General features: G+C 40.3%; 1 protein-coding gene across 8 annotated transcripts in view; it reads right to left on the reverse strand.

The window, feature by feature from the left end:
• Positions 1 to 18,559, reverse strand: part of tjp1b (tight junction protein 1b) — a 73,486-nt gene extending 54,927 nt beyond the window's left edge. For 5 of the 8 annotated variants that reach the window (XM_082539279.1, XM_082539280.1, XM_082539284.1 and 2 more), the window contains exons 1-2: positions 18,010 to 18,558; positions 17,367 to 17,478 (exon numbers count right to left, since the gene is read on the reverse strand). In XM_082539279.1, the coding sequence (XP_082395405.1) occupies positions 17,367 to 17,478; positions 18,010 to 18,448 (551 nt within the window). In that variant the 5' untranslated portion in view covers positions 18,449 to 18,558. Of the gene's footprint in view, positions 1 to 8,102; positions 8,361 to 17,366; positions 17,479 to 18,009 lie in introns of those variants that run through there. The other 3 variants (XM_082539281.1, XM_082539277.1, XM_082539285.1) reach the window with 2 other exon arrangements.
• Positions 18,560 to 25,053: the final 6,494 nt, after the last annotated feature.

A 25,053-nucleotide genomic window follows, 5' to 3' on the forward strand; every position in this document is an offset into this window, starting at 1 on the left:
AGTACGTGCGGTCAATTACTGCCGACCTCAGGTTGTTCTCATAAACAATACAGCAAACATGACTAATGAGAAAAGCTGCTTGGATTGTATCACAGCCCTGGTGCAGCCTTGCGCATTCAGAGCCTCATTTCTTGGATGTTGATTCTGAAATGGATTTCAGCCAAAACACTTCAAGCCACAAAGGCAAGGAGTAAAATAGTGCCAGCAACTGTGCCGACTCAGATATAATGTGCAGTGAATTATTTCTTATTCTCTAACAAATATGCAGGTGTAATGTTTCACTTGTGAGCTGAGACAATGTATAACACTGTGAGATTTAATAATAGCCTCTCCCTTTCACTTGTGACATTTATGGGCACAGTTTAAACTACATGGATGGATGGATGGCGTTTGGCAGCCCAGAAATATTGCCAAAGTGATTGAAGGTCAAAAGAACTCTTTATAATTTAAAGACACATAGTCACAGATTTGAAACTTTACAGGAATAGTTTGACATGTGGGAAATATTGTCCGATCTTTTCATCTTTTCTCCTTAAGAGAAAGGCTACTACCTAATGTGAACCTCACTATTAAAGACATAAACCATTCACTTGTGGAGAAATCGGACAGGTTAGCTGGTAGCCAGTGTTACTTAAAACCCCATACTTAAATAATTTAACCAGTTGTGTGCCATTATAATGTTATTTTCCCATCATCTATCCACTTTATCCAATTCAGGGTTGTGCAGGGAAGCTGGTACTTATCCCAGCTGCCATAGGCCAAGAGGCAGCGTATACCCTGCCCAGAGACCAATTAGCCTAACTTCAATGTAAGTCTTTGGACTATGAGAGGAACCCAATAATCCAAAGAAAAATACAAGTCCACAGAGGCACAGCCAGATGATGGACTCAAACACAGGACCTTCTTGCTGTAAGGCCCTATGGCCCAATGTTATTTTGCTTCCTTGAAAAATATGAAGATTAATTCAGTCAGTTCATATCTGTTCATGTATTTCTTTCCCTTTTTTCCCTATCATATGCTGTTATGTTGTGGATGTGAATGTACTACAGATGGTAAGTATTTTTTTCTAGTTTTGGATTTTCATGATGTCAAGGAGCACAGAAAGCCTTAATAAGACACTCAGAAGCCCCTCCCACCTACTGTTCAAACGTTGCATTTATGAGGTACTGTTAGTCAGAAGAAAGTTGGGTTAAAGTAGAAAGAGAGCGCAAAATATATTGTATTAGACTGCGGATGAACTGAGGGGAATCCATCAAGACCCAGTACAAGACAAATAATCTACTTTATCTACTCTACTGTAGTTAGAGTTTACAAATAAAAATATCATAGTTGGCCCTCTTTAATATGAAACAGCTAGGAGAAGTGTAGCTTGGCCTTGCTTACTGCAAGCAGAGAGAAAAGTATTAAGCATCCTAAACCTAGCATCACTAATTAAGATGCTATATCTTGTCTGTTTCATATGTACCAGAAAAGAAAAGAAAGCTGTTCTTGACGTTATTATAACTTGCTGTAAATTCCTGGAGTGATGTATTAAAAAATACATGTATATACTATCATTCCCACTGCTGTTTCTATACATACAAAAATATGAGATGTCTTCTAGTATATTTTACAATATATAGCAACCACTTATACACAGTACAAATTGCTGCTGTATTTAATTGGATCTATATTTTTATCAGGGTTTTTTGTACACTGTATTTTCTTATTTATTTTTTTATTTTTATTTTTCTAATATATCTCTAATTCACTTTTTCTTTTTGACCCTTGTGCTGCTGTAACAAGTGAATTTCCCCAGTGTGGGATTAAATAAAGTCTTTATCTATGTAACAGAGGGGGGTCAAAACAATAACATTTTAAATCATTCAAGAGATTGTAGGCCTAAATCACAGCACCACAGTTTTGACATCACGCATCCAACAGCAGCTGTTTAATATTCATATTTATTTTGTGATTGAAAATGACAATTTTCCTGACATCTGTTGTGGCTAACATTTCAAAACTGGTCCCATCAAGCGAGTACACCCTGTCGGAAATCCTTTATCAGCGTGCATTAGCAGAATGCTAGGGTTTCTGTGGGCCACACCCATCCTTCTGTTGAACACAATAGTATTGGTATTAATAATTATTTCACGCCTGCAGCTCAAGTCACTCCGATGGATAGAGATCAGTGTTTTTTACAGTATATTGCAACACATTTTCCCGCTGTAGGCTTAATAGGTAGTTAAAATAGTCTTGATAAATTGGCTATAGTTTTAGCCAGAGTTAAAGAAAAATCACTGTATAATAAACAGAAAGCAATTTTAATTGGGTTTTTTGGTAATTTGGTACTATTTTCTCAAGTGTTGTATGCTTCCTTTCTTAAAGGGAACATGCTCAGACTTCTATCAGGTAAGGTAAAACAGACTCATTACTTTTATTGTAGTTATACAGAATTAAGTGGACCGATCATTTTTATGTAAGCAGAAACCCCCCAAAGACCCATTGCAAGCCAGGAAAAACCCAGCTAAGGTAATCTTTGCAGCAGCTGCTGCAGGCTGCATATTAAGAGAAGAGACATGAAAGTGCTATCAATGTTCTCAGCTAATGGGCAGCAAGAAAGCAAAGGGGCAAATGTTCCGAGAGACTACATATGTTACTGAAAGGACATTTTGTCAGCTTTTATTACTTTCATGTATTTTCTGCTGATGTCAAATAGCTGCATAGATGCTGCGAATGCAGGATTTTTTTTAACCATTAAGAGCCTAAAAGGTATTCATAATCATTTCTTTGCTGCTTTGTTTAACAAACAGTTCAAGCGCTTGATGCATGGCAAGTTAACAAAACAGTGTGGGTCATCTTGGCCCTGGTATAATGGGAGTATTGGAGTCTTGCCCCATTTGTAGTTTCTTACAACAAAGAAAATCCATTTCAGAAGATAATAGAATAAGATCAATGCCAAGACCCCAGATGGCCCGATGACCACAATGGAGTATAATAATGTAGTGCACAGATAAGGTCAAGCAGATGCCTGATGCTATTACGAAGAAAGGACGGAGAACACACACATACGCACGCACGCGCACACACAAATACACACATTAATCAGTTGCAGGACTTTCTGCCGTGCCTGGTTCCCAATCTCTCTTTCTCTCAGTCTGCCTGGAGGAGCCATCAGGTACGATTAGTTCAAGCAATAATGGCTAGTGCTTAATCAGCAGGTCAATAGGCAATGTTTCGTTCCATTCCTCCCATCTTGGCCAGCGCTAATATAACACTTAACAGGGAGAGCAATCCTGGCCATTGTCTGCCACACACACCAATGCACATAAAGAGACACACACTTCAAGAGAAATACTTATAGTTGGCCAATCCAAATAAAGAGTCTGTTAAATTAGGCATCTCTCATCACTTTTATCCCAGTATCTTCCTGCTTTTGGTGTGTTATTTGGAGAAAAGGCACAGGTATAAATAAGATGAAGCATTACATAAACACAGTAGACTTGTTGTATTATCCCTACAGGCTTGCAACAGAGTGTAAAGTTCATTAAGTCAGGTTAATGCTAATCTTTGGCTGTGTGCAAGTACATTTTTTTAAAGACTCCAGGCAAGAGGAACATCTGTTTGCAAAGTCTAATCCTAATTTAGATAGATGCTGCCGCTATTCAGTCTTTATTAAAGGCAAGCAAAGCCGTGCCTCCTCTTACACGGAACACACGGTCGCTGGTCGGCGGATGGTGTAAGTGTTCAGGCAGGGCGGTGTGTAATCTCACTGCCACATGCTGTGAGATCAGCAGCAGAACAGAAAGCAGTTCTGACCATTTGACCAGAAATGGGACAGAATTAACGCTGCAATTATGAAAAGAGCTGGAAGCAGGATACTTGAACGATACAGCGAGCTGCTTCTTCATACAAATGCAAATGCATTCCCCCCCCCCCCCCCCCCCCCCATTTAAACTGGTGTCACATCCTGTCGTACATCTGCACAAAAATTACATTTGTGAATGGAAGAACTTTTCAAATCCGTAGCAGGGAGACATACAGAGCTGGCGGCACAATTGTTTTATTTAAGGAATTAACTAATTACTCTTCATTTCCACTATGCGTATTCACATTTAAATGAATTGTTTCTTGTAAGATGTAAAAACTAATCATAAATATCTCACAGAAATTTGTTCAACTTCAACAACATTTACAGATTTATCTAAGAGAAAAGCAGTGAGTCCACACATTATATCTTCAGCTTTAACCAAACAGTTTTCTTGCAGTTTGGTCGGACGAAACTGTTAAAAGATTAAAACATCAGGACAACTTTCTCCCTCGCAGAGAGAAGCTGAGAGCCAGTTCTCCACATAACAGTGCTATGTTTTGTTTAAGCCTACAAATTGCAATAAAAATATTTATATTAATTTCAACAATAATGTTTTTTCACTTGCATTGTTAGGGTTTAAAATTCCCAAGACAGTAAGGCAATTCAGTCTACAGTCATTTCTCTGTGTGTACATATTTACTTGACAAACTCACTATAGGCTATGTTTCTAATCCAGACCAATCAAATGAGGACACTGCAGCACGCTGGTTTGACCAGGCGCTTAAGGTGACATAGAAAAGGATCTGTACACACTCCTTGTGTATTTTTCCCCTTTGGTTTTGTACTATAAACCTTATGAAGTAGGAGAAAGTAGTGGAAAAACTATTTACTCTTATATGAATGACAAATGACATCTTGGGCCACGAGGAATGCAGTTCAGTAGTATCACTGCTATTAATGCATGTGTTGAACAACTAGTATTACTACTTATGAAATTGAAGGGTTTTCCAGCTGCCATCGGGCAAGAAGTCGCCAATCTGGTGCAGGGCTAATACACAGAATTGCACAACCATTCACGCTTGCTTTCACACAATTTAGAATCACCAGTTAACCTAACCTAACAGTCATTGGACAGTGGGAGGAAGCCAGAGTGTTGTGGAAGAACATGGGAGCTCTGTGCAGAGAGACTGCAGACAGCTGGTGGAGTCAAACCCTGGACCTTCTTGGTGTGGAGCAGCAGTGCTAACCACTGCACCGCTGTGCTGCCAGGTCATGTTAAACACAATAAAAGAGATAAGGTTGATGCTTGGGGATGTTGTGGAAGTTTTCCATTAAATAAAGCCTGCAGACAAGCGGTGAGCGGTAGCTAACATTCTTTAATCACAAACAAAGAACAGAAAACCAAGCTTGGTGGAGAGCCTGCATGATCGTGGGACAGACTGTCAGCAGAGTCTCTTAAGTGGCTCTCACTTAAATACCTTCTTCAAAAACAAAAGGCAGTACACAGCTGTTTCACACCCTAAGGCTCACACTCCCTTGCTACCTCCCAGAGTCATCGAAGAGACAAAAGATTCTTCCTGTGGAGTTGTCTGCTTCCCCCAACTTCCTTACCAGACCCCCACCCTCTGTCTAACTGCATGAGTGTGAGACATGTTAAAATCCAGTGGCACCAAGGCATTATACAATAAAATAATCTGAATAATGCATAAATAAAAGAAATTCCTATACAGGGATTTTGATCTGATGTGTCTTTTGTCCTCTGTCCCTCCCATCACGCCCAACCACAGATTGCTGTCCCTCCCTGAGCCTGGTTATGCCTGAGGTTTCTTCCTGATAAAAAGGGAGTTTTTCCTTCCCTCTGTCGCCAAGTGCTAAGTGTTAATGGGGGTCATCTGATTGCTGGGGTTTTCTCTGTATTATTTTGACGTCTTTGCCTTACAATATAAAATACCTCGAGGCAACTGTTGTTGTGATTTCGTGCTATATAAATAAAACTGAATTGGATTAAATGTGTGTCTTTTTAAATGGCACCATGCTTTTTACGTGATAAAATTATAATATAATATTAACTGTAGCTGCTGATGTCTCATCACTACAGTGCTTTGACTGATTTTTCCCTAAAGTTATTATACATTAATGTGAAAATGCACTTTGAAGAGTTTTTTTTTAATCTCTTGACATATATATATTCCCACCTCCTTGCAAACCTTTTTCTTTCCATATGATTTGTATGATTTTGTTTTCATATGATTTGGCAGATTAGTGAACACCACAGCACAAATAAAACCTAGAATATGTTTAAGACTTGCTACAGTGACCAAAACACTTTTTGTCAAAGATCAGTTCATGTTGGATGAAATTTGAATAGCGCTGCACTGTAATGTGACACGGACAAAATACAGACATTAGTAAAAGAACATCAATTTCAAGCAAATTTAAAAGACCACACAAAAAGAAAAAAAAACCCATGATAGATTTTAAACCTCTTTAACATGATTCAAAAAATTTGTGAAGTGTAACCAAAAGCATGAGTGTTAAAGTGATTGTTGTGGTGCACTCAGTGACAAACAGTGGAAGAAAGTTTAGAAACCAAACACTGGTTGTCTCTGCAGAAACTTCACTTCATCTTTCAATTTCTGGGATTTATCTGTAAGGAAAAGTATTCGCTTTAACAAAGTCAGATATCACTTTGAGAGTTACACAATCACTTTAGCCTCTTTTGTCAGTGCACTGCTTTAGAGGAGACAATAAGCAGCTTCTTCCAAAACCTCCCTAAATACAGAGGCGTAAATATGAAAACAACAATAAGAGGAGAAACATGAAATGAATCCTCAGTCTCAGTGAAATAAGTCCCCTATCTTCTCCTATGGGGGGCAATTAGGCTAATAAGACGATGACTAAGGAATATGATTAGCTGAAAGAAACCCAGAGATAAAAAGCTCCATGTGATAAGCTCCTGACCCCTGCTGAGGCTACAGCAGCACTTTGACTCTTCTTTATTGTTTATAAAGGATGGTGTCTGCAGTAAATATTTGAATTAAGGCACAACAAAAGAGTGTAGGGACATCTTATTAGTAAAAAAAACAAACAAACAATGACTGCTAACTTACTGTTATCATAACATAAAGTAATTTAACTTAGGTGCTGTTAAATTCTGGCTGTGTTTTGTTCTTCTCTCAGTCACGGAAATGGTTTAGGTTGGCTCAAAACAGGTGATGATAACAGTTAAGCCTCTCTCACACACACTGGAGCCACACTAGCCTGTGCCACACTGTGCGATACATTTTGAATTTGCGTTAGACCGTATCAGAGTGCCATTGAGTCTATTGACTCCTAATTAACCATCTTTGCTTTCAAACAAGATGGTAATCCGGCTGTAATTAGGGATACTGTCTCACACACGTTGGAGCCGCCTCCACGAGCAATCTTACTTACAGTCAGGGAAAAAGGGGAATGAAAGGAAGGCTGCCTTTGGAGTAAATAAATGAACAAGGCCGCATGAGGACGCGAAAGAAAGAGAGGTGGTCACTGAAATATACTGTAGCGTTCAGGCACACAGAGTAATGGGGACACTGAATAGGTGGGTAGACAAGACACAAAGACATGCTGAGAGCAGATTATGGAGATAAAAATGTTTAATGAGAGATGTACAGAGGCCTGGCTGCAGGACAGGACATTAAAAAAAAAACAGGCGCGAAACATGTTTCATGCTTTACATTTTATTAACTAGTTACAACACAGCATTGGGAACAGGAGTGAGGTCGGGGAGGAGGGGGTGATGTTTACCACATGATTAGCTTGATGATGACATTTCCAGTGACAACAGCTGTGCAGTGGAGGCCATACAGTACATTAAAGCACATGAAGTTAGGATGAGGGGGGTAAAAAGAAAAAAACCCACGATGGAGCTATGACATCATCCTACGCATTCAACTTTACAAACTAATGCATGGGAAGGACAAGGCTAAAAGAGCCACTTGTCTCCAAACGCGCACGGGTGCACTGACACGCACGCACGCAAACTCCCAGCATGCGGAGTAGTTGCTTTGCCCCACCGTGTATCGACCACAGTGGGTTTGTAACGATTGCAACATGGTGCAGACCGGCTGCAGTGGCTGACAGGAATATTATGTCATTTCGGAGAGTGAGCCGGGCGCATTTTGGCTCCGTATAACCCGCTCATCCGTTTGACGAGATGTGGGAGGCGACGGCTCGGCTCATCGCAGTCCCCCCTTTTCCTTCTCTCCTCAACCTGCATCACATCATCATCATCACCATCATCACCATCATCCGCACCGCGAGTGATACTCACCACATACGCTTCCTGGGTGGAAGACAATGTTCTTTGTTGGAGGCGGTCACCCCCAGAGCCAGCTGCATAACAGTAATGTATTTCTGGTAATTCACCATGGTACTGTCCACCGCTACTAAAAATCCAACCCAAAGAAAAGCACAGGTGATCATATATTTCTTTAGTCCCTGGCATCCGCCTCCGCTGCGTCTTCCGTGCTCAGCATCACAACGCCATTTCCAGCGCTGAAGGACTGACAGTGAAAACACTCCCCGAGGAGCTGAGAGAAAGGTGCCGTACCGCTGCGACCCATGTCTGCAATGACACTCTGACCGTGTTTTTTTTTTTTCTTTGTTTTTTAGCTCTGGCAAACACACCGCCGATCCATCCGAACTGTGATTTTTTAAGTATTTTTTTTTTAGTATTCTTTTTAATGACTACGGTCAGGATTTGGACATTATCTCCTTCCTCCTGCCTCCTCCTTCCTGCCCAGGGTTGGAAACACTCTCTTAAAAACGCTGCAGCGTCCAGGCGTCCGTGTGTGTGAGGTAGGGGAGAGAGTGTGTGTACAGTGTAGTCAGAGGGGAGCGACTGGGAGGGAGGGGAGGAGGGAGGGGAGGAGGAGGGGGGGTCAAGGGACCGATTCATTTAGAGATGCTCGCTTGTAGCATCCATTTAGGAAGTCGAAAGTTTGCCTTTAATTACTTTTTAAAGGTTGGTTCTTTTTTTTAAAGTCGACTACCTTTGTTAGGTAATACTTCCGGGAAGCGGTAATGACTTGCAGGGGCGTAACTAGGAATTCAGAGCTCCCTGAACACCCTGCCTCTCCTGATAGATGAATGATGCCTAAATTCCGTTTTGTTTTGTTTTTTCAAAAGGGTCCTGGTGTGCTGGATAAGTAGGCATGTCTCCACCAGTTTTATTGCATTTTAATATAATATTATATATATATATATATATATATATATATATATATATATATATATATATATATATATATATATATATATATATTTGTGCTGCTGTAGCCTCATATATATATTTAATAGATATATTAAAAAGGCATGAACATTTTTTTGTATCGAAAAATTATCAAACCGTGACACCAAAGTATCGAACCAAAGCGTGAATTTTGTGTATCATTGCACCTTTAATATGTGTATATATATATATATATATATATATGAATAAATATACATATACTTTGGTGTCACGGTTCGATATTTTTTCGATACAAAAAAATGTTCATGCCTTTTTAATTTGTCATTTATTAAAATTAGAAATATATATTTTAACTCAAAAGTGCAGTTTTTTAATTTAATGTTGCTGAAACAACAAAATAATTTAAAAAAATCTATCTGATCGAGAAATCACAGAGAAATTACAGATCGAGTTTATTACAGAGAAATGGCTCTTTCCAAAATAAAAGCTATACTATCCGCTTCTTCTGGGCTATATTCTCAGCAGCATATTAAACATATCAGGTCCCCATAAGGAGAATCATGTGCTAACGGCTGTCTAAATTACTCGGGTAAGGTTTGTAGCATGCGTGCTTGTTGTTTTTGTCTGCTTCCACTTGTCTTTGCACTAGGATGATGTCAGCGTAAATGTGCAGTCATATTCGTTGTGTTCCCACTAGTGCTGTCAGCGTTAATCTCGTTAAAATGACGTTAACGCCATAATGCGGCAAATCTCCGTTAACGAGTTACCGCGGATCGCCCCGTGCGTGGGGCTGGACGACGTCAACATGTTAAGAAGCTAACAAGCTAACGCACTAGTTCCCGCCAATTGAGCATTGCGTGGCACATCCGACATACTGTTTTACTTTTGTCCATGACGCGCTTACCTTCAGGGTCATGCTTCACATGAAAACCAAGATAGTTCCAAACGCCAGATCTGAATGAGGGTGGGGGAGGTTCAGTTTCGGGTAGCGTTGAGGCAGTTGCCATGTTGCAACGAGCTTAGCTTCTGTCTTGCTAGCTTGCGCTGCGCTCAGTGGATCTGCACTCGAAAGTGCAGCCTAGGTGGAGTAGTCGAACGCAGATCCACTGAGCGCTCAACACAGACAGCATCGTCAGAAGTAAAGTTGATAAAATAAATTAAAAATTTTGTATTGTTCGATACATATGCGTACCGAACCGAAAGCACTGTATCGAACGGTTCAATATCGATATCGAGTATTGTTGCACCCCTATATATATATATATATGCAAATAAACAGGTGTAAACAGGTGTTTATCCATCTATAAGGGTCCAGATTGGACCCTTCAGGCAGTTGTACAAAAAAAAGTATGACAGGAATGACTACTGATCCACGTTTTCTGCAGCTGCCAGTGTCCGATTCCACAACCAAGTATAATCCCCATCTTACTGAATAAATTATGACATATGGGAAACATGTGACATACAGATAAGCTTCTATTATACTAAAGAGATGAAAAAACTGAGGCCGATTAATGCAGCAGATTGTCTATATGGCCGCACTGTCACACACCAATGGTGATGCAACTTGGGGCTCTGTGTCCCACCCGAGGAGTTTTCTGCATGAGGACGGGAAAAATCAGCAGTCCTCCACTTATTGGACAATCTGGTCTACCTCCTGAGCCTCAGCCACCCCTCGCAGGGGAAAAAAGACCAGTGAGCGCACTCAGACAGAAATGCCATATTTTTATCATGCTTTAGGTCTGACTGACCCCAAGTATTTTCAACCCATAAGCCTGTATGTGCTTAGACTTAAACAGTATATAGCTTGGTGATCATATAAAAAAAAAAGTCCTTATATTTTATCTGGTAATGAGGGTCATAATGTATGTTTTAATATCATTTTATGCCGATTAGCATATAATTTTGAGTTTAGAAAAAGAAAAGAAAAAGAAAGTTCTCACTCAGTTCTGAATGTCCAGTGAATGTAACCAGTAACTTGGAGATTTTGATGGTCCTTGGTGATTACTCTTAACTTCCAAAGGATAACAGAAAGTAACGGATTACTTATGTTACTGTGCATTTTTTGGCTTTGTTTTCATATTTATGTATGACATAGATTAGTAGACAGTAACAGGACACGGCTGGTGAGTAATTTTACCTTGAGAGTTTTCCACAAGGCTTGCAAATACCACAGAGACACCAATGAGAATCATACTTAATTGTGAGTCTCCTGTCCAGTTTTCATTGTCTGGGATGTAGAAAGAAGAAATTGAGCACCCAGAGGGCAATGCATGCAGGCTAACTGAGCAGAGAGAGGCTGCACTTTGAAAGACATGCAATGACAGTATGAGCTAACCCTAACCCAGGGTGAATATAAGTGGAATGTGTTCACAGTTTACACTTGTCTTTTAAACCTCATACAGTTTGAATGCTCAGTAAAATGATTTGTAGCTGTCACAGTTGCTCATAACAACCAGTGCAGAGTTATATGAATGAGAAAGTCTGAAGATTACAACAAATTCATCAGTTCTGTGTGTCTGCTTAACCCCATCCGCACATAAAGCATGTGAACAATGAATATTCACCAGAGTATCAAACACAGTATGATGTAATTTTATTGGACTTTTTCACTGGAGACACCCTCGTATTTATTTTATTGAACTTCTTTCCAGGGAATTATTACGCTCCCTTATTCTTCTATCACTGGGTTATGAATTCTGTGAGCTCATACCTCTTACAACCACATTATTTTTTAACTGCCTTATACATATTCACATCACAACCAACCATCAGCTATTCAAAGAGATTTATGTCTCGTCTAGTTTCTGTTTTACGAGAGTGCATAAGAACCATTTTCTTTTAAATTGTTTTATTTTTAAGCCCCAATAACTAAAAAGGCAAATATGGTATATGAACTAAACCTTTGATTGCAGTTCATGAGGTAGCATTTATAACAAAAAATATCTAATATCAGTTATCCAATGTAAAAGCAATATTTTAATGCTTTTTTCTGCCTTTTTGATTATGTTTGTGATTGCTGAATTGGAGTGAAGTGTGGTCGTAGTAGCTCTGCCTCAGTGCCCACACCACCTGTCATTAGCAGCAAACAGACGCTGGCGTGGGTTGCTTCCCAGTCAATAGACTGACACAGAGGTGCCGTTGTAAGCTTCAGAGTAAGTCGATTAGTCTAGACTTTGAAGTCTTAGAGGACACCTGAGTTTCTGAACTGCACCTCTCACCCTCACCAGCTCAGACATAAACAAAAGATAAATGGAAACTGGGGAGGTTTTATACTACATATGTCTGCTGCGAGCAGCTGAATTGATCATTTAACTGTTGTGAGCTGAAGGCATTAGCTAATGATTTCATTTATATTTTAAAAAATCAAAATGAAAAATCAAGTTTGGCAACGGTTTCGTCATCCAAATGATTTCCACCATACAGCTAAACAGACAGAGCATGACACTAAAGCTGCCAGTGTCAGGGGAGCAAATCCCTCTGTGGCCGACGCTGCTAAAAATGTTTGCACCCGTGATGTCGTGTGTTCTATCCGCGAAAGTATCCTAATCTACCCAACTGACAGTGTTAAACTCTCATTGGCAAACGCAGGGTGACACTGCGTGTGTAACGGTACAGTGAGCTTCTAGAGTAAATGTTCATATAGGATATGATGTTTTAGAAATAACTAGAGCTGATATGCTGAGAATGAACATCAGGCGTATTCTGAAATGTAAAACAGCCCTTTTGGTGGTTGCCAGCTAGTTACTTCTGGGTGACTGGAAGCAGAAAAGCCTTCGGGGCTTTAAAGGAACCTAAATTCACCCAGTGCTCATATGTCCATAAGTTCATTCATCCAGTACCTGCTGATGAAAAGGCTTCAGTGTGCATAAAGTAAATATGATTCAGTTTAAAAGCAAAATAAAACATATAGTGATTTATATGCATAGACATTAAATGCACCTGCAAAGCCTTGAAACGAGCTTGGCTCCTACACAGGTTTCTGGAGCAGACAGACTATAAAGTAAGATATCAATTAATACATATTGCTATAACTATATAAACACTAGGTTTTCATCAATTGGTCTCATATTTCAGATATTTTTAAATTCCAGTATTTTCAAAGTCAGTATATTTCAGTTTGATTAATCTTTGGATGCATATCATAGATCTCATTTACTTCATTCATTTGTGTAGAAATCACTAAGTAAAATTTCTTAAAGATGCACAGAATTGCCCAGTAATGACATTAAGATAGACATAAAATGATCTAATGTGTAGTAATGTTAGCGTAGCTTTCATTTTTAACTCATGACAGTGAGGATATGAGGTGAGAGTAACGGTGTAGGATTTTGGTTTGTTTTGAAAGTACATCGGCTAAATTGTGTGTAATTAGAAAACAGCACAAAGTAGAATTTAATGATCTTCTATTAGTGGCAGGGCGGCACGGTGGTGTGGTGGTTAGTGCAGCTGGCAGGGCCTTTCTGTGTGGAGTTTGTGAGCCTGTGAACCAATTAAACTAACGTCCAAAGACATTAGTTTAATTGGTGATTGGTGTCAATGTAGATATGAATGGCTGTGATAGATAGTTAAATTATCCAAGGTGTAACCCACCTCTTCCCCTATGACACCTTGGGATAGACTTCAGGCCAGATGTGACCCTGAGCCTTGGATATGCAGAAAAAAAACCTATGGATAGATCATTAGAGGTACCTTCCTGTAGACTTTGTTAGATAATTCAGTTTCTTATGTAAAAAAAGCCTCTTTGCTTCCTGTTCGTAGCATCTTGAACCCTGTCAACAGTCAGCTAATACATCGATAATGGAATCATCAGTGCAGAGTTGCACTCCAGCAAACCTACCAGCAAAGCACCGTGTCACCTCCCATTGACTAGGATGCCACTCAGATAAGTCCCCTGATTAATCAGACTCTGCACATCATCATTATCAGTCATGTAAGACACGGCAGCCATTAAATGATAGGAAAACTGCTGAGGACACACACAGAGACATTACCGAAGCTTCTCTCTATCTCCCTCTGTCTTTTGTTTTCACATGCACACATACACACTGCAGGGAGTGTGTATGGAAACCAGTGGTAGTGTGTCAGTGGGGAAGCACTAACACAACAGTGGGTCAGTGGCTGTGCTGCAGTCTGAAGCCCACTGCATTTCCATGCACACTCCACTGCAGCACTTTGATTGCACACTGGCATCCCCCTCCTCTGCATCTCCACTGAGGAGCCGTCCCCATCATTACCCTTCTCACATGAGAACCCACTGCTGACATCTCTTATTGTGCGCCGCGCACTCACACGCTCACGCACGCCAAAACCAGCGTGCTCACACAGACACACACAGGTACACGTGTGCACAATTAACACACTAAAGTCCTCGTCTTTCTTTCTTTTCTTTTTTTTCCAAGCAAGTAAATAGGACACACAGGGCTGCCCTTCTTTCTTGTGTCCTTCCATTTGCTTGTCCACTTCTTTCTGCACAGCAGAATCAAAGCTGGTTTGTAGGACTCGGAAGCTGCTCCCAGAGGAGCCAAACCTGGACGAAAGCCCCGAGAACCACAACCGCTGTAACACTGTGATTTATTACTCGTGCACCAAACAAAGAGGAGTTCACAGAGAAAGTCCTCTTCACATGAATGCACTGCACCAAGAAGACCAAGAGTAATGAAGCACTCGCACACGCACGCACACACACACACACAGTCACACCTCAGCGCTGTCGCAGTGCTTTCTCTCTGTGTACCGTGAGGTGAGTCATCAGCACGGAGAAGCATAACCTCATAGCTCCAGCTAATCTCTCCTCTCCTCCTCCACCTCCTCTTCAACCCGCCAGCATCTCATTTTCTCCACTTATGGATGAAAGCATGGTGCCTTACATCATGGCTGCTGGCTCACGTATAGATATAAGGCCTCAGAGCCAAACACACAGCCAACGCATCCTGGGTAATCACCTCATTTTCCATAGGGGAACGGAACATATGCAGGTTTTGAAAAATAGCCAGTTACTCATTAAATATATCTGTGCAATCATGGCTTACATGCCTTTGAATTTTCACTTCAGTACAGGCTAAGAAACCTTTGCACATTCACAGATGAGTGCTCAAGAGGTCTTGAGTGTTGATTTTAAAACCAAGAATAGCTGCATATTGTAAACAATCTGGCAACCAGCGGCCTTTAAACTGGATTCAGCAAGCTTCCCATCATTCCCTGCACCTTCCCTGTGGGTACACACAGGTTCTCAGTGCCCTTTAAGGCAGAAGCCTGGAGATGTGATTAAATGCTGCGTGTTCACTCTCAGTCAGCAGGATACTGACCAGAGGCAACAAAAAGCCAAACTAATAAACACAGTGCCTCTTTGAACCCACACAGCTGACAATCAATCTGCTCCTCTGCTGTGGATCAGAGAAAGTGTTCAGAGAATAAAAGGGGGGAAAAAACTCACATGACTTCACATAGTTCAAACAAGAGGAAGACATTCCCAGGTTGCCTTCACATTTATAACAAGGCAGGCAAGCAGTCGTGCTTCACGCTGTCACACTGGGACACATGCTGGCGCACAATTTTTGAAGCCAAGCATCCATCACTTGAGGCAGTTTCTGTCCTACTTCTTCTAGAAGTGAACAAACAAAAGATTACGCTTTTTTATCCTGATATACATGCAGACAACACTGCCCGACGCTTGATTCGCCAGATGTAGTGACATTCGCATTAACAAAGACAAGTGCACTGAAAACAAGCCATTCACAAAACCTGCAGATGCATGTCAGAGACGTCAGTTTCCAAGGAGCGTCTTCGTGTATACGGCTGAACACGAACAGGTGAACGCACAAACAAAGCATCAATCCTGAAATGAAATTTTAAGAGGACTTACATTGGCTTGTTAGCGTACTGCATCTCCTGTGGAGGCTCTGTGACCATTCTCTGTGCTGTTATGCTGTTTAGTGTGTTGGTTTGTTTCTGTCAGCCTGTCTGTGTGTGTATGTGTGTGTCTATGCGTGTGTGTCAGTGCCCAGGGCCAAACCACTAGGATGGCTGTCCCCATGCTGACTTAGCTGTCATACATTAAAAAGGAACGGCCCAGGGAGCATATCAGCTTGCCTGTCCCTTCACTTGAAGCATCACAAACGCCCCCCAACCACCCATCCATGCTACCTCTCATACACACACACACGACACTCACACTATGAAATATTTTCTGCCCAACCCCCGCCACCGTGCAAGCTGGGCCAATGGAGGTCTCCAGAGGTCCACACACACACACACACATCCAGAAAGACACCGTCACTCAGTCACGACGCATTCAGAAGGGCTGACACACTCTGTGACAAAAAACACCCTCGCAGGACTTTGTCTACCAGGCTCGCTCTCTTACATACAAAAAAAAATCAACAAACTCACCAGAGGTCATTTTATGCGCCTCTTTTCTGCAGTTTTATTTTTAGCGGTGCTGTGACTGTTTCAGTGCTGCATTGCTTAGATTATTCCTAACAATATTAACTCATTTGGTCTTTTTGATTTTTTTAAATAAGTATTAGAATAAAATTCTATTACACCTCATGCAGTTCACAAGTTTACATTCACTCATCATGGACATTAATTTCATGTTAATTTGGGGCTTTTAATGATTTCTCTGAACTGTTTAAGGTCTCTTGTAGTCATTTCTAAACCACTGCAGATTCAAAGATCATCAGTTAAAAATCATTTATGTAAGTACAAGTTATTTAGACCTTTACCAAGGACTGAAAGAAGACCAAACTGTCACCCTTACCAAAACCCCGACCTCAAGTCTACTGAAAATTTGTGGAACGTGTGGATAAACCAACCAATTCAAATGAACTTGACCAATTCTGCCCAGATGAGTTGTCAAATATCTAACAATAATTATGCCTCGTTGGTGGCTACCATGGGTCTAGTAAAGTTCCAACTTGCTAGAGGACACTTACCATATTTTGGCAAGGGTGTATGTAAATATTTGAGCCTTTATGTATGACATTGACCCTCTTTGAATTCAAGAAAATCCAAACTAAATTCAAAGTTATTTTTTAATCACATGAAAGATGGGTGCTCTAAAATCATCCCAGCCGTGGAAAAAGAAATCTTTAAAAGGCTAAAACTATTCAAACATTCATGCCCATAATGAGCGGATATTAACTTTGTATCACAACTGAAAACGATCTTCTGCATTTTGCATTGTTTCGTCACTCTTTTAGTCACAGCTGTTAATTTGTCATCGATCTGAATGTTTAAAACATGGAAGGATGATTTTATCTTCTCGTAGAGCATCATGTGATTCAGCAGAAATAAAACTCAACATGACATCATTGATAGGGTATGTAAAGCAGTTCTCACCTGGAGTCAAATATGGGGTCGGTGTACATGGGAGGCGAGCACAGAGGTTGCTCTCCTGGAGTGTTTGGGGGCGCAGTGATGCCCCCTTTCTCGCCCTGTCCTGAGACACCATCTGTAGGAGCAGATTAATATTTTAGCCCTTTTTACAACTTGGCTGATTTACACCTCTTTCTCTCTGACCGGGTGAACAAGCAGAAGAATTCATGAGCTGGTAATTGTGGGAAATTGCCACATGTAAGGAAGACACTCACTTCTCTTTGTGAGAGTGTGTTTTATGTAAAAACACATTAACCTGGAGTAGTGCAGCACAGACAAGGCCCTGCATTTGCACCCACGTTGAGGCCATATGTTGTCAGAGGCTAGTTAGGAACGCTGGCGGCTCAGTAATCCCCTCAGCCACCCAGATTTAAGAAGCTATTTTTGCTTGCTATTAGTCTGTTGTGCTGGATTACTGCAAAGTAGTTTAATTTCCTTTGTATTGTACTTTTTATATGTGTACATAATTAAAACTTTTGAACATGTAAGTGCAAAGCTGCCACAGATTAATGAGCTGAAACATTTTTATTAGAAAGACCCTCTATGACCTCTTGTTTTTGTGCTTTACTGCTTAATGGTGTAATTAGAGGCTTATTAATGTTTTTACCTTCTCCATCCAACAGAAAACAGGTTAGCAGGTGAGGACAAACTTCCTCCAAAACAGAGCAGAATGAGCTGAATGCAGCAGGCCCCTTCGAGGACAGGTGGTCCAGGAATATCTCGGTCCGCTTCTTGTCCGAATCCTGTCCCAGTATTTCCTTGTACTCTCCCAGTGAAAAAACCTTGTCATACACCAGGTAAGGAAGTACACTGTTGACATCCAGCTCGCTCAGGATCTTTTCTCTGTGCTGCTGGAGAATCTTAGCTGCCCATCTCTGCTTCTTCCTGGCACATGGCTTCCTGCCAGACCTCTGCTGCTGCTGTCTTCTTTGCCTCTTCACGAACCACCTCTTGGTGCCACTGCCAAACATCTTCGAGTTGAGGAAATCCACCAAAACTTCTTCCACAGCTCTGTCAAAATAGTTCCCAAAGGAGGGGAGGTGCATATTTCATGCCAGTGAAGAGACCTTGCCACATATTTCTTCAAGCCTCCCTTTGTTGTTGTCTGAGTCGTTTATCTGGGCCAGGAAGAGACAATCTGGACAGTAGCTGATTTCTAGCTGGGTACTTAGCGACACTAAGAAGATTAACAGACTCTTAAGTACACCAATGCACATTGCTCACCAGCGCTTAGACACCCTCAACATATTTTGCATTATTTTCCTGTCTTGTTGGAAGATCAAACATTCACTAAAGTCTTCATTTCATATCCGTATGGCCCATTTAATTAAAAATGTGTCTAACTAGTTTTTCTGTTCTGTTACAGCCCAGAAGATAATTTAGAACAACCATGTCAGAAGGCTCCACAGTTATTTTGGGTTGTGCTGACTGGCCTCGAAATCACCAGGGACTTACAAAACAAGGAGTGCGAGAGTCAAATCCTCTACCCATCGAGGAAAACTGTGTAAAGTGAATGAGACATACTGTTAGGCTGAGTAAGATGGGAGGAACTCAGCAATCCGCAGCTCAGCAACTCTCCTAACAACTCACCTTCCTGGATATTGCTGTGAGAATGTGACACCTGATTAAAACAAGATTAGAACATTTCGTCACGGGCACTGACCCATTAAATCCAGCGTTACTCCTGCTTAAGGAGAAGCATTAACACATGAGGAGGAAAAAGGGTGTTTCAAGGGGCGCTTAATGTATTTCAATGAAAATCTATTAAAAAGAAAAGACTAATGCAGCACAAACCAATATGACCTTGAAGTGGATTTTATCAAAGTGCTGTGGAAAAAAATAAACGCCTTTACCAGAAGATGGTGCTATTTGATCAGTGACTCCTGCACATGTGGCCATAATAGGCTTTCATTAAATATTCACCAGGACCAAAAACTGAGCCAAAAGTAATACATCACCGAATTTGAGAAGTATGAATACAGAAACAGCTCGTTATAAAAGATGATACAAAACAGGGGCTGTGGCAGAGATCATTTTTACAGTGGTCAGGCTCAGATCGTTACTCGCGTCGGGGTGGAATAGAAAATGAGTTTTTCTTCTATGTTGAGAATTGCTGCAGGCTAAATAATCACTTTTACGTCAGTTACCGTTGTCATTAGCCTAAGCAGGCATGACTTATATCTGAACAGACACCAAGAGAACTTAGAAACTTTTAAAAAAAATTTAAGCCTTAGTGATTAAAAAAAAGGACCATTTGGTAAAAGCTTTGTTTTTTCTTTATTCTTATCGAAAAAGCTCATAAAATAATTACAGTGTAACTGAATGGCTGCTCTGTTAAACTGTATCTCTACTGGAAGTTAGAAAAAAAGAGTATTCTGTGAGTATGTGCATAGCACTTTAACATGTCTCATCATCACTAGATGGGACTTGGTCATGGCCTCAGATTGCACCAGGGAAGACAGCACTGTAGTTAGTGTAAATTATGATTTGCTGATATAATTTTTATATTCTTATTTTTAAAAAAAAATATGTGCATTATAATTTGTTTATTATTTGTCTTTAAAGGGCTAAAATTAACCAAGAAATATTTCAAGTTTTTCCAGCAGGAAAGCAAAAATACATGCTAACACACCCACATTTCAGACACAAATGTTCATTTAAACTGTACTTTAAACAGTTCATTTAAACAACTGCCTCGATTGAAGGAAATGTAGTGAAAGATTTATTTTTGTTATTTACCCACTTGATATGATTTGACTGGGACCTCCTGCAGTGGTGTGGTAGTTTTGTGTTCTGAGTTTTACAAATCATTCACACTCACTCAGCTACTGTAGTTGTCATCAGTAACAACAGAGAGGCATAAGGCCAGTTGTACATGCAGTTTTTCCCTTGTATTAAGCAAAGGAGGACATGTTTGCTCCACGGTGTCGCCTGTCTGTGGAACGCTGAGTCTTTCTCTTCCTCTGTCTAACTGCACAGCCACCTACTGTGCTTTGCACTTATAGAGCACTCTGCTCCGGCCCTACATCTACTATAATGGGAGAGAGGTTAAGTAGCAGATGCAAGCCAGGTTTACCATTCTTTGCAGCACCCTAAACCTACAGCTAAGCCAGAGAACCACACCGTGCTGTCATTCTATATTAGGTACTCCTTGCTATTACCAGGTTGAATACTCATTTGCCTCCAGAACTGCCTGAATTCTTCATAACATAGATTCAACAAGCTGCTGAAAGCATTCTTCTGAGATTTTGCTCCATATTGAAATGATAGCATCACACAGTTGCTGCAGATTTGTCGGCTGCATATCCATGACGTGAATTTCTTGTTGAACCAAATCCCAAATGTTGGACTGAGAGCTGTTGACAGTGGAGGTCATTTCAGTACAGTGTTTAAGAAACCGCTTTGAGCTTTGTCATGTGGCTTGTTATCCTGCTGGAAGCATCCATCAGAAGATGGATACACTGCGGTCATAAAGACATGGACAACACTCAGGTAGAGGCGGCGGCATTTATTGATGCTCATTAGACTAGACAACGTTTTTGCAATCCCTATTTTGATGCTCAGTGTGAGCTACAGTGGGTCATCTGGTTGAGCTGATATTTGAGTTAATGAGTAGCTGAATGGGTCTGGTTCACAGAGTAGCTGCTGAGTTTAAACATGACCTGTATTTTGATGCAGGTCAAAGTTCAGTGTCAGGTGCATTTATTGCATACTGAATCACTTTGATTTGACTGATTTATTGTGTCTCTTAAGAGCATTCCTGTGGTGGATAAAGTCATTCCTGTCTCATTTGTTGTCACTTTATTTTTGTCATACACAAACAAACTATATATGTCGTGGTCCCTCAGTCCTTTCCGGCTGATCAGGTTTTATTTTCTCTCTATCTCTCTGCTTCAGTTTCTATTGCTTCTATTGCTTCTCTCTTCTCCACTTCTCTTTCTCTTTCTATGTTGTTGTCTATGCTACTGGGTGGGACTCATTCTGGGTTCCCGCTCTAGACTCTACACACCTATGGAAATCCCCCACCTATCTCCAATTATCTCATCAGCAGCCACAATCCAGATAGTTGCTGGCTGTCATTCTTTGCTGGATTGTTGAACAATCTAGTTAGTGAAGTGCTGGCTGCTTCTGTTTGTGTTTTGCCTTGAATTGAATTCGTGTGTGTTTCCCTCCGTACACATCTTCCCTTGATTACTGCCCTGGGGTGTGCTGAGCCTGCCTGAGAGAGAAATGAGTTGAGGAGTGTCCGATGTTTTGATGCCTTTTCCCCTGTATCCCTGGAGCCCCATTTCCCCTTGTACACTGTATATAGCAGAACTGGTGATGACTGCACATAGACACACTGAACTTTCACCTTTCCGAGTTTACTGAGTCCACTCCTTCCAGTAAACGTGACAATGCACATGTAGACAAAGTCTTTCTGCGCCTATATTCACAAAGCTCCTTATCTGAACGACACAGGAAATCATTCCTGCCTGTGGCCATCTCCCTGTACAACGCATCCACTTAACACACTGTTTGCTGCTACAGCTACACATGTTTCTTTTCCAACTATTTATTTATAAGTGACTTATGTATGTATGTATGTATATATATGTATATATTGTACTATTCTTAGTTAGCGTATTGTCTGTCTTGTCTTAATGTTGGTTTAAAATGGAGCACTGTAACAAAAAATAATTTCCCCCAGGGATCAATAAAGTATTCTGATTCTGATTCTGATCTCCTTGCCTAACAACTGATTATTATTGTTTCTAAAAGCATGACTGTATGTCCGGAATTGATGAAAGGTGTCAGACGGCTGTGTACACGTCTGCATCAGTGCATCAAAGGTCACAGACCATGTTCAACAACTTTGGTTTTTTACTGAGTGCTTGCTGTATTCAAATAATTCCTGCACAATGCATAAATAGAAGAAAAACACACTCAAAGAGTGGTGAGCATGTTCCCTCAGACATAAAATGACACCTCTTCAAGACATTAAGTGTACTTTCAGCCCTGGATCCTATTTTCTAAAAGATGGCTCGTCTCGCTTGTTTCTCTGACAGCAGCATTTTCTATGTCAAGGTGACCGAGACCACAGCTGTTTTAGCAAAAAGAAAATAGGACCATTGTAGAGCAGCAGGATCTCAGTTTTTCCACAACCACAACTTCACCACATCTGCAATAATACTAATAATAAATAAACCGGTAAAAAAGGGTTTTGCAGTTATTTAGACTTGCATGTTTATCAATAAAGGACATGCAGGAAAGACTTATAGGCAAACGCATGCTTACTGACTGCTTTGTCATAAATTTTAAACCTCAATTCCAGAGTTTTTGCCAGATTTTTAAAGCTCAGAATTTTTTTTAATCCAGAATATGATCTTTTTATTTACATTTTTTAAGTCCACCCTTAAATTCTTGCTTTTACACTCAAGGCTACTTTATATCCTCACATTGGTAAGACAGATCAAGAAACCTCAGCATCAGACCAAATGCATTACCAAAATAAAAACTTGAAATGAAATGAAGCAACCTGATCATAGTGGGGTTTTACCGATCGACGTCACGCACAAAGAGAACAACTGAGGTTTGTTCTTTAAAAATATCTTTTCGAACCAAATGGTTTTTTTTGCATAGTGTAAGTAAGGCAGCAGTTAATTATTAACTGATAATGAAGAAAAAAGTAAGACCAGCTATTAGTTCTGCTTTCAAATTTAATGAATTTACCAGAGTGGCACTGTTTTAAAGTTTAAATACATTTGTAAATGTGAATGTGCCATGCAGGTCGGATCAGTTCCAGTTCCAATTCTGCAGATCTGAGTCTTTCTTTTAAAGAAATACATTTTAAAGCATTTGCAATAACTAGCAGTGTCAACTGTGCCATCCCATTGTTATTACATATTTACAAATGAAAGGCTTATCCGTTATCAGTGACATTATGTTCTACTGCCTGAGATCGTAACCTGAGGGTAAGGCTGCATACTTAATCTTTAATCGCAGCTCTCTGTTTGCGCTCCCATTACACATTTAACAATGAAATTTTTTTTTATCTAATTCTGGATTATAGTTGTGCCTTTATCAACTCTCTCAGTACTGACCCACACTGACATGTATTCATTTGTTATATATTTTGTTCCTGAATCTTTATCATAAAGTCAAGCCAAAAAACCCTACTTACTGCATGACTCAACCTCTGTTTGACATTATCGCACCAGACAGAGAAAATGCACTTAAAGATAAGCAAAATAAAACAATTGAGAATTTCTGAGGAAAAGAGGACAAAATCATAATGCAAATTTTTGTAACGACTAGTTATCAAAATTTTGGCCACCGAAAACATATTTTCCAGTTGTAATGTAACAAATCTAAGTACACTATATTAGTGCAGGCGCTTTGTTTGTGTTGGTGTGTTGAACCGAACGAATACTGACTATACTGGGAGAAGTATATGTTTGAAAGGTTTTAAAAGTTACATTGCTGCTGAGACATGTCATTTTGATACTCTCCCCAGTCCTAAATGTCATGGTCCTGGGTCGTGTGACCCAGTGTTATGAGGTTGTTGATGTTTTTGTTATTCGTTTGAGTTTAGTTTCATTTCAGTTTATCTACTTACATTCTGTCATGCCTAGGTTACAGTTCTAGTTCATGATTTATCAAGCTCCCCATTTGTCTCATCCCTGTGTTAAGTCTTCCGCATCAGCCTGTCATGTTAAGTCTACGTGTGTTTATCTGTCATGTTTCATGTCCAAGTTTTCTTTGTTTGTCAAGTTCCAGTCATGTCTGTGTCTCGTTATGTTTCCTGTTTTATTTTGAAAAAGGTTGTGTGTGTTCTGTGTTCATGTGGTTAGATTAAATCTCCCCTGTGCTGTCATTATGTTTAATTCTAGTCAGCCATGTCCTCTTGTGTCTCCACTTCCCCTGATCACCTCATGTGTGTATTTATGTCCTCAGGCTTCCTGTGTTCACGTTCAAGTCGTCCGTTATCTCTCAGTCATGGGTTTTGTTTTCACTGTGTTCATAGTTACTCAGTGTTCATGGTTTCTTCATAGTTTTTTCACTGAGTTTCATAGTCTTTAGTTGCACAGTGTTCAGTCTTCTTTGCTTTCTTAGTTTCACGTTTTGCCTGCAACCAGCTAAATAAAGCTCGCCTTTTGTTAAAGCCCCGTCACGTCTCCTGTAACACCTCTCTCTCTGCATCTGGGTCCTGAAATCTAAACACTCCGGCGCACCCCGCCGTAACACTAAATTTTGAAATTTTAAAATGAGTGAATGTAGGTGACAAAGGCATGATGATAAATTAAGGGTATGGCACATCCTTGGGACGTTTGTGGAAGTTGTACTGTAAGCCAGCGGTCTTCGAGTATAACAGTTGTAACCATGCTTACTGTATTTATTACTGTAAGTATTTCAGAGAACAGGGAAACGTATCAGAGTAACTCAAATAAATTACATTATAGTCAGCAGTAGGAAAATTGAGCCACTGCATTAAAGATGCTGATAGGTGCTGATATGAAGGAGTAAACAGCAGAATGACCTCCTGTGTCACCTTTGTTCTACAGAATAATTCTAATAGCGTGAGACGCTCTTTGTGACAATGAGTAATGACTCATGTGATCTTTACACATTATAAAAACAAGGAAATGTTCACCTCTTGCTTCTCATATAG

Source organism: Aulonocara stuartgranti (genome assembly GCF_965226115.1).
Source record: "Aulonocara stuartgranti genome assembly, chromosome: 7".
NCBI lineage: Eukaryota > Metazoa > Chordata > Actinopteri > Cichliformes > Cichlidae > Aulonocara > Aulonocara stuartgranti.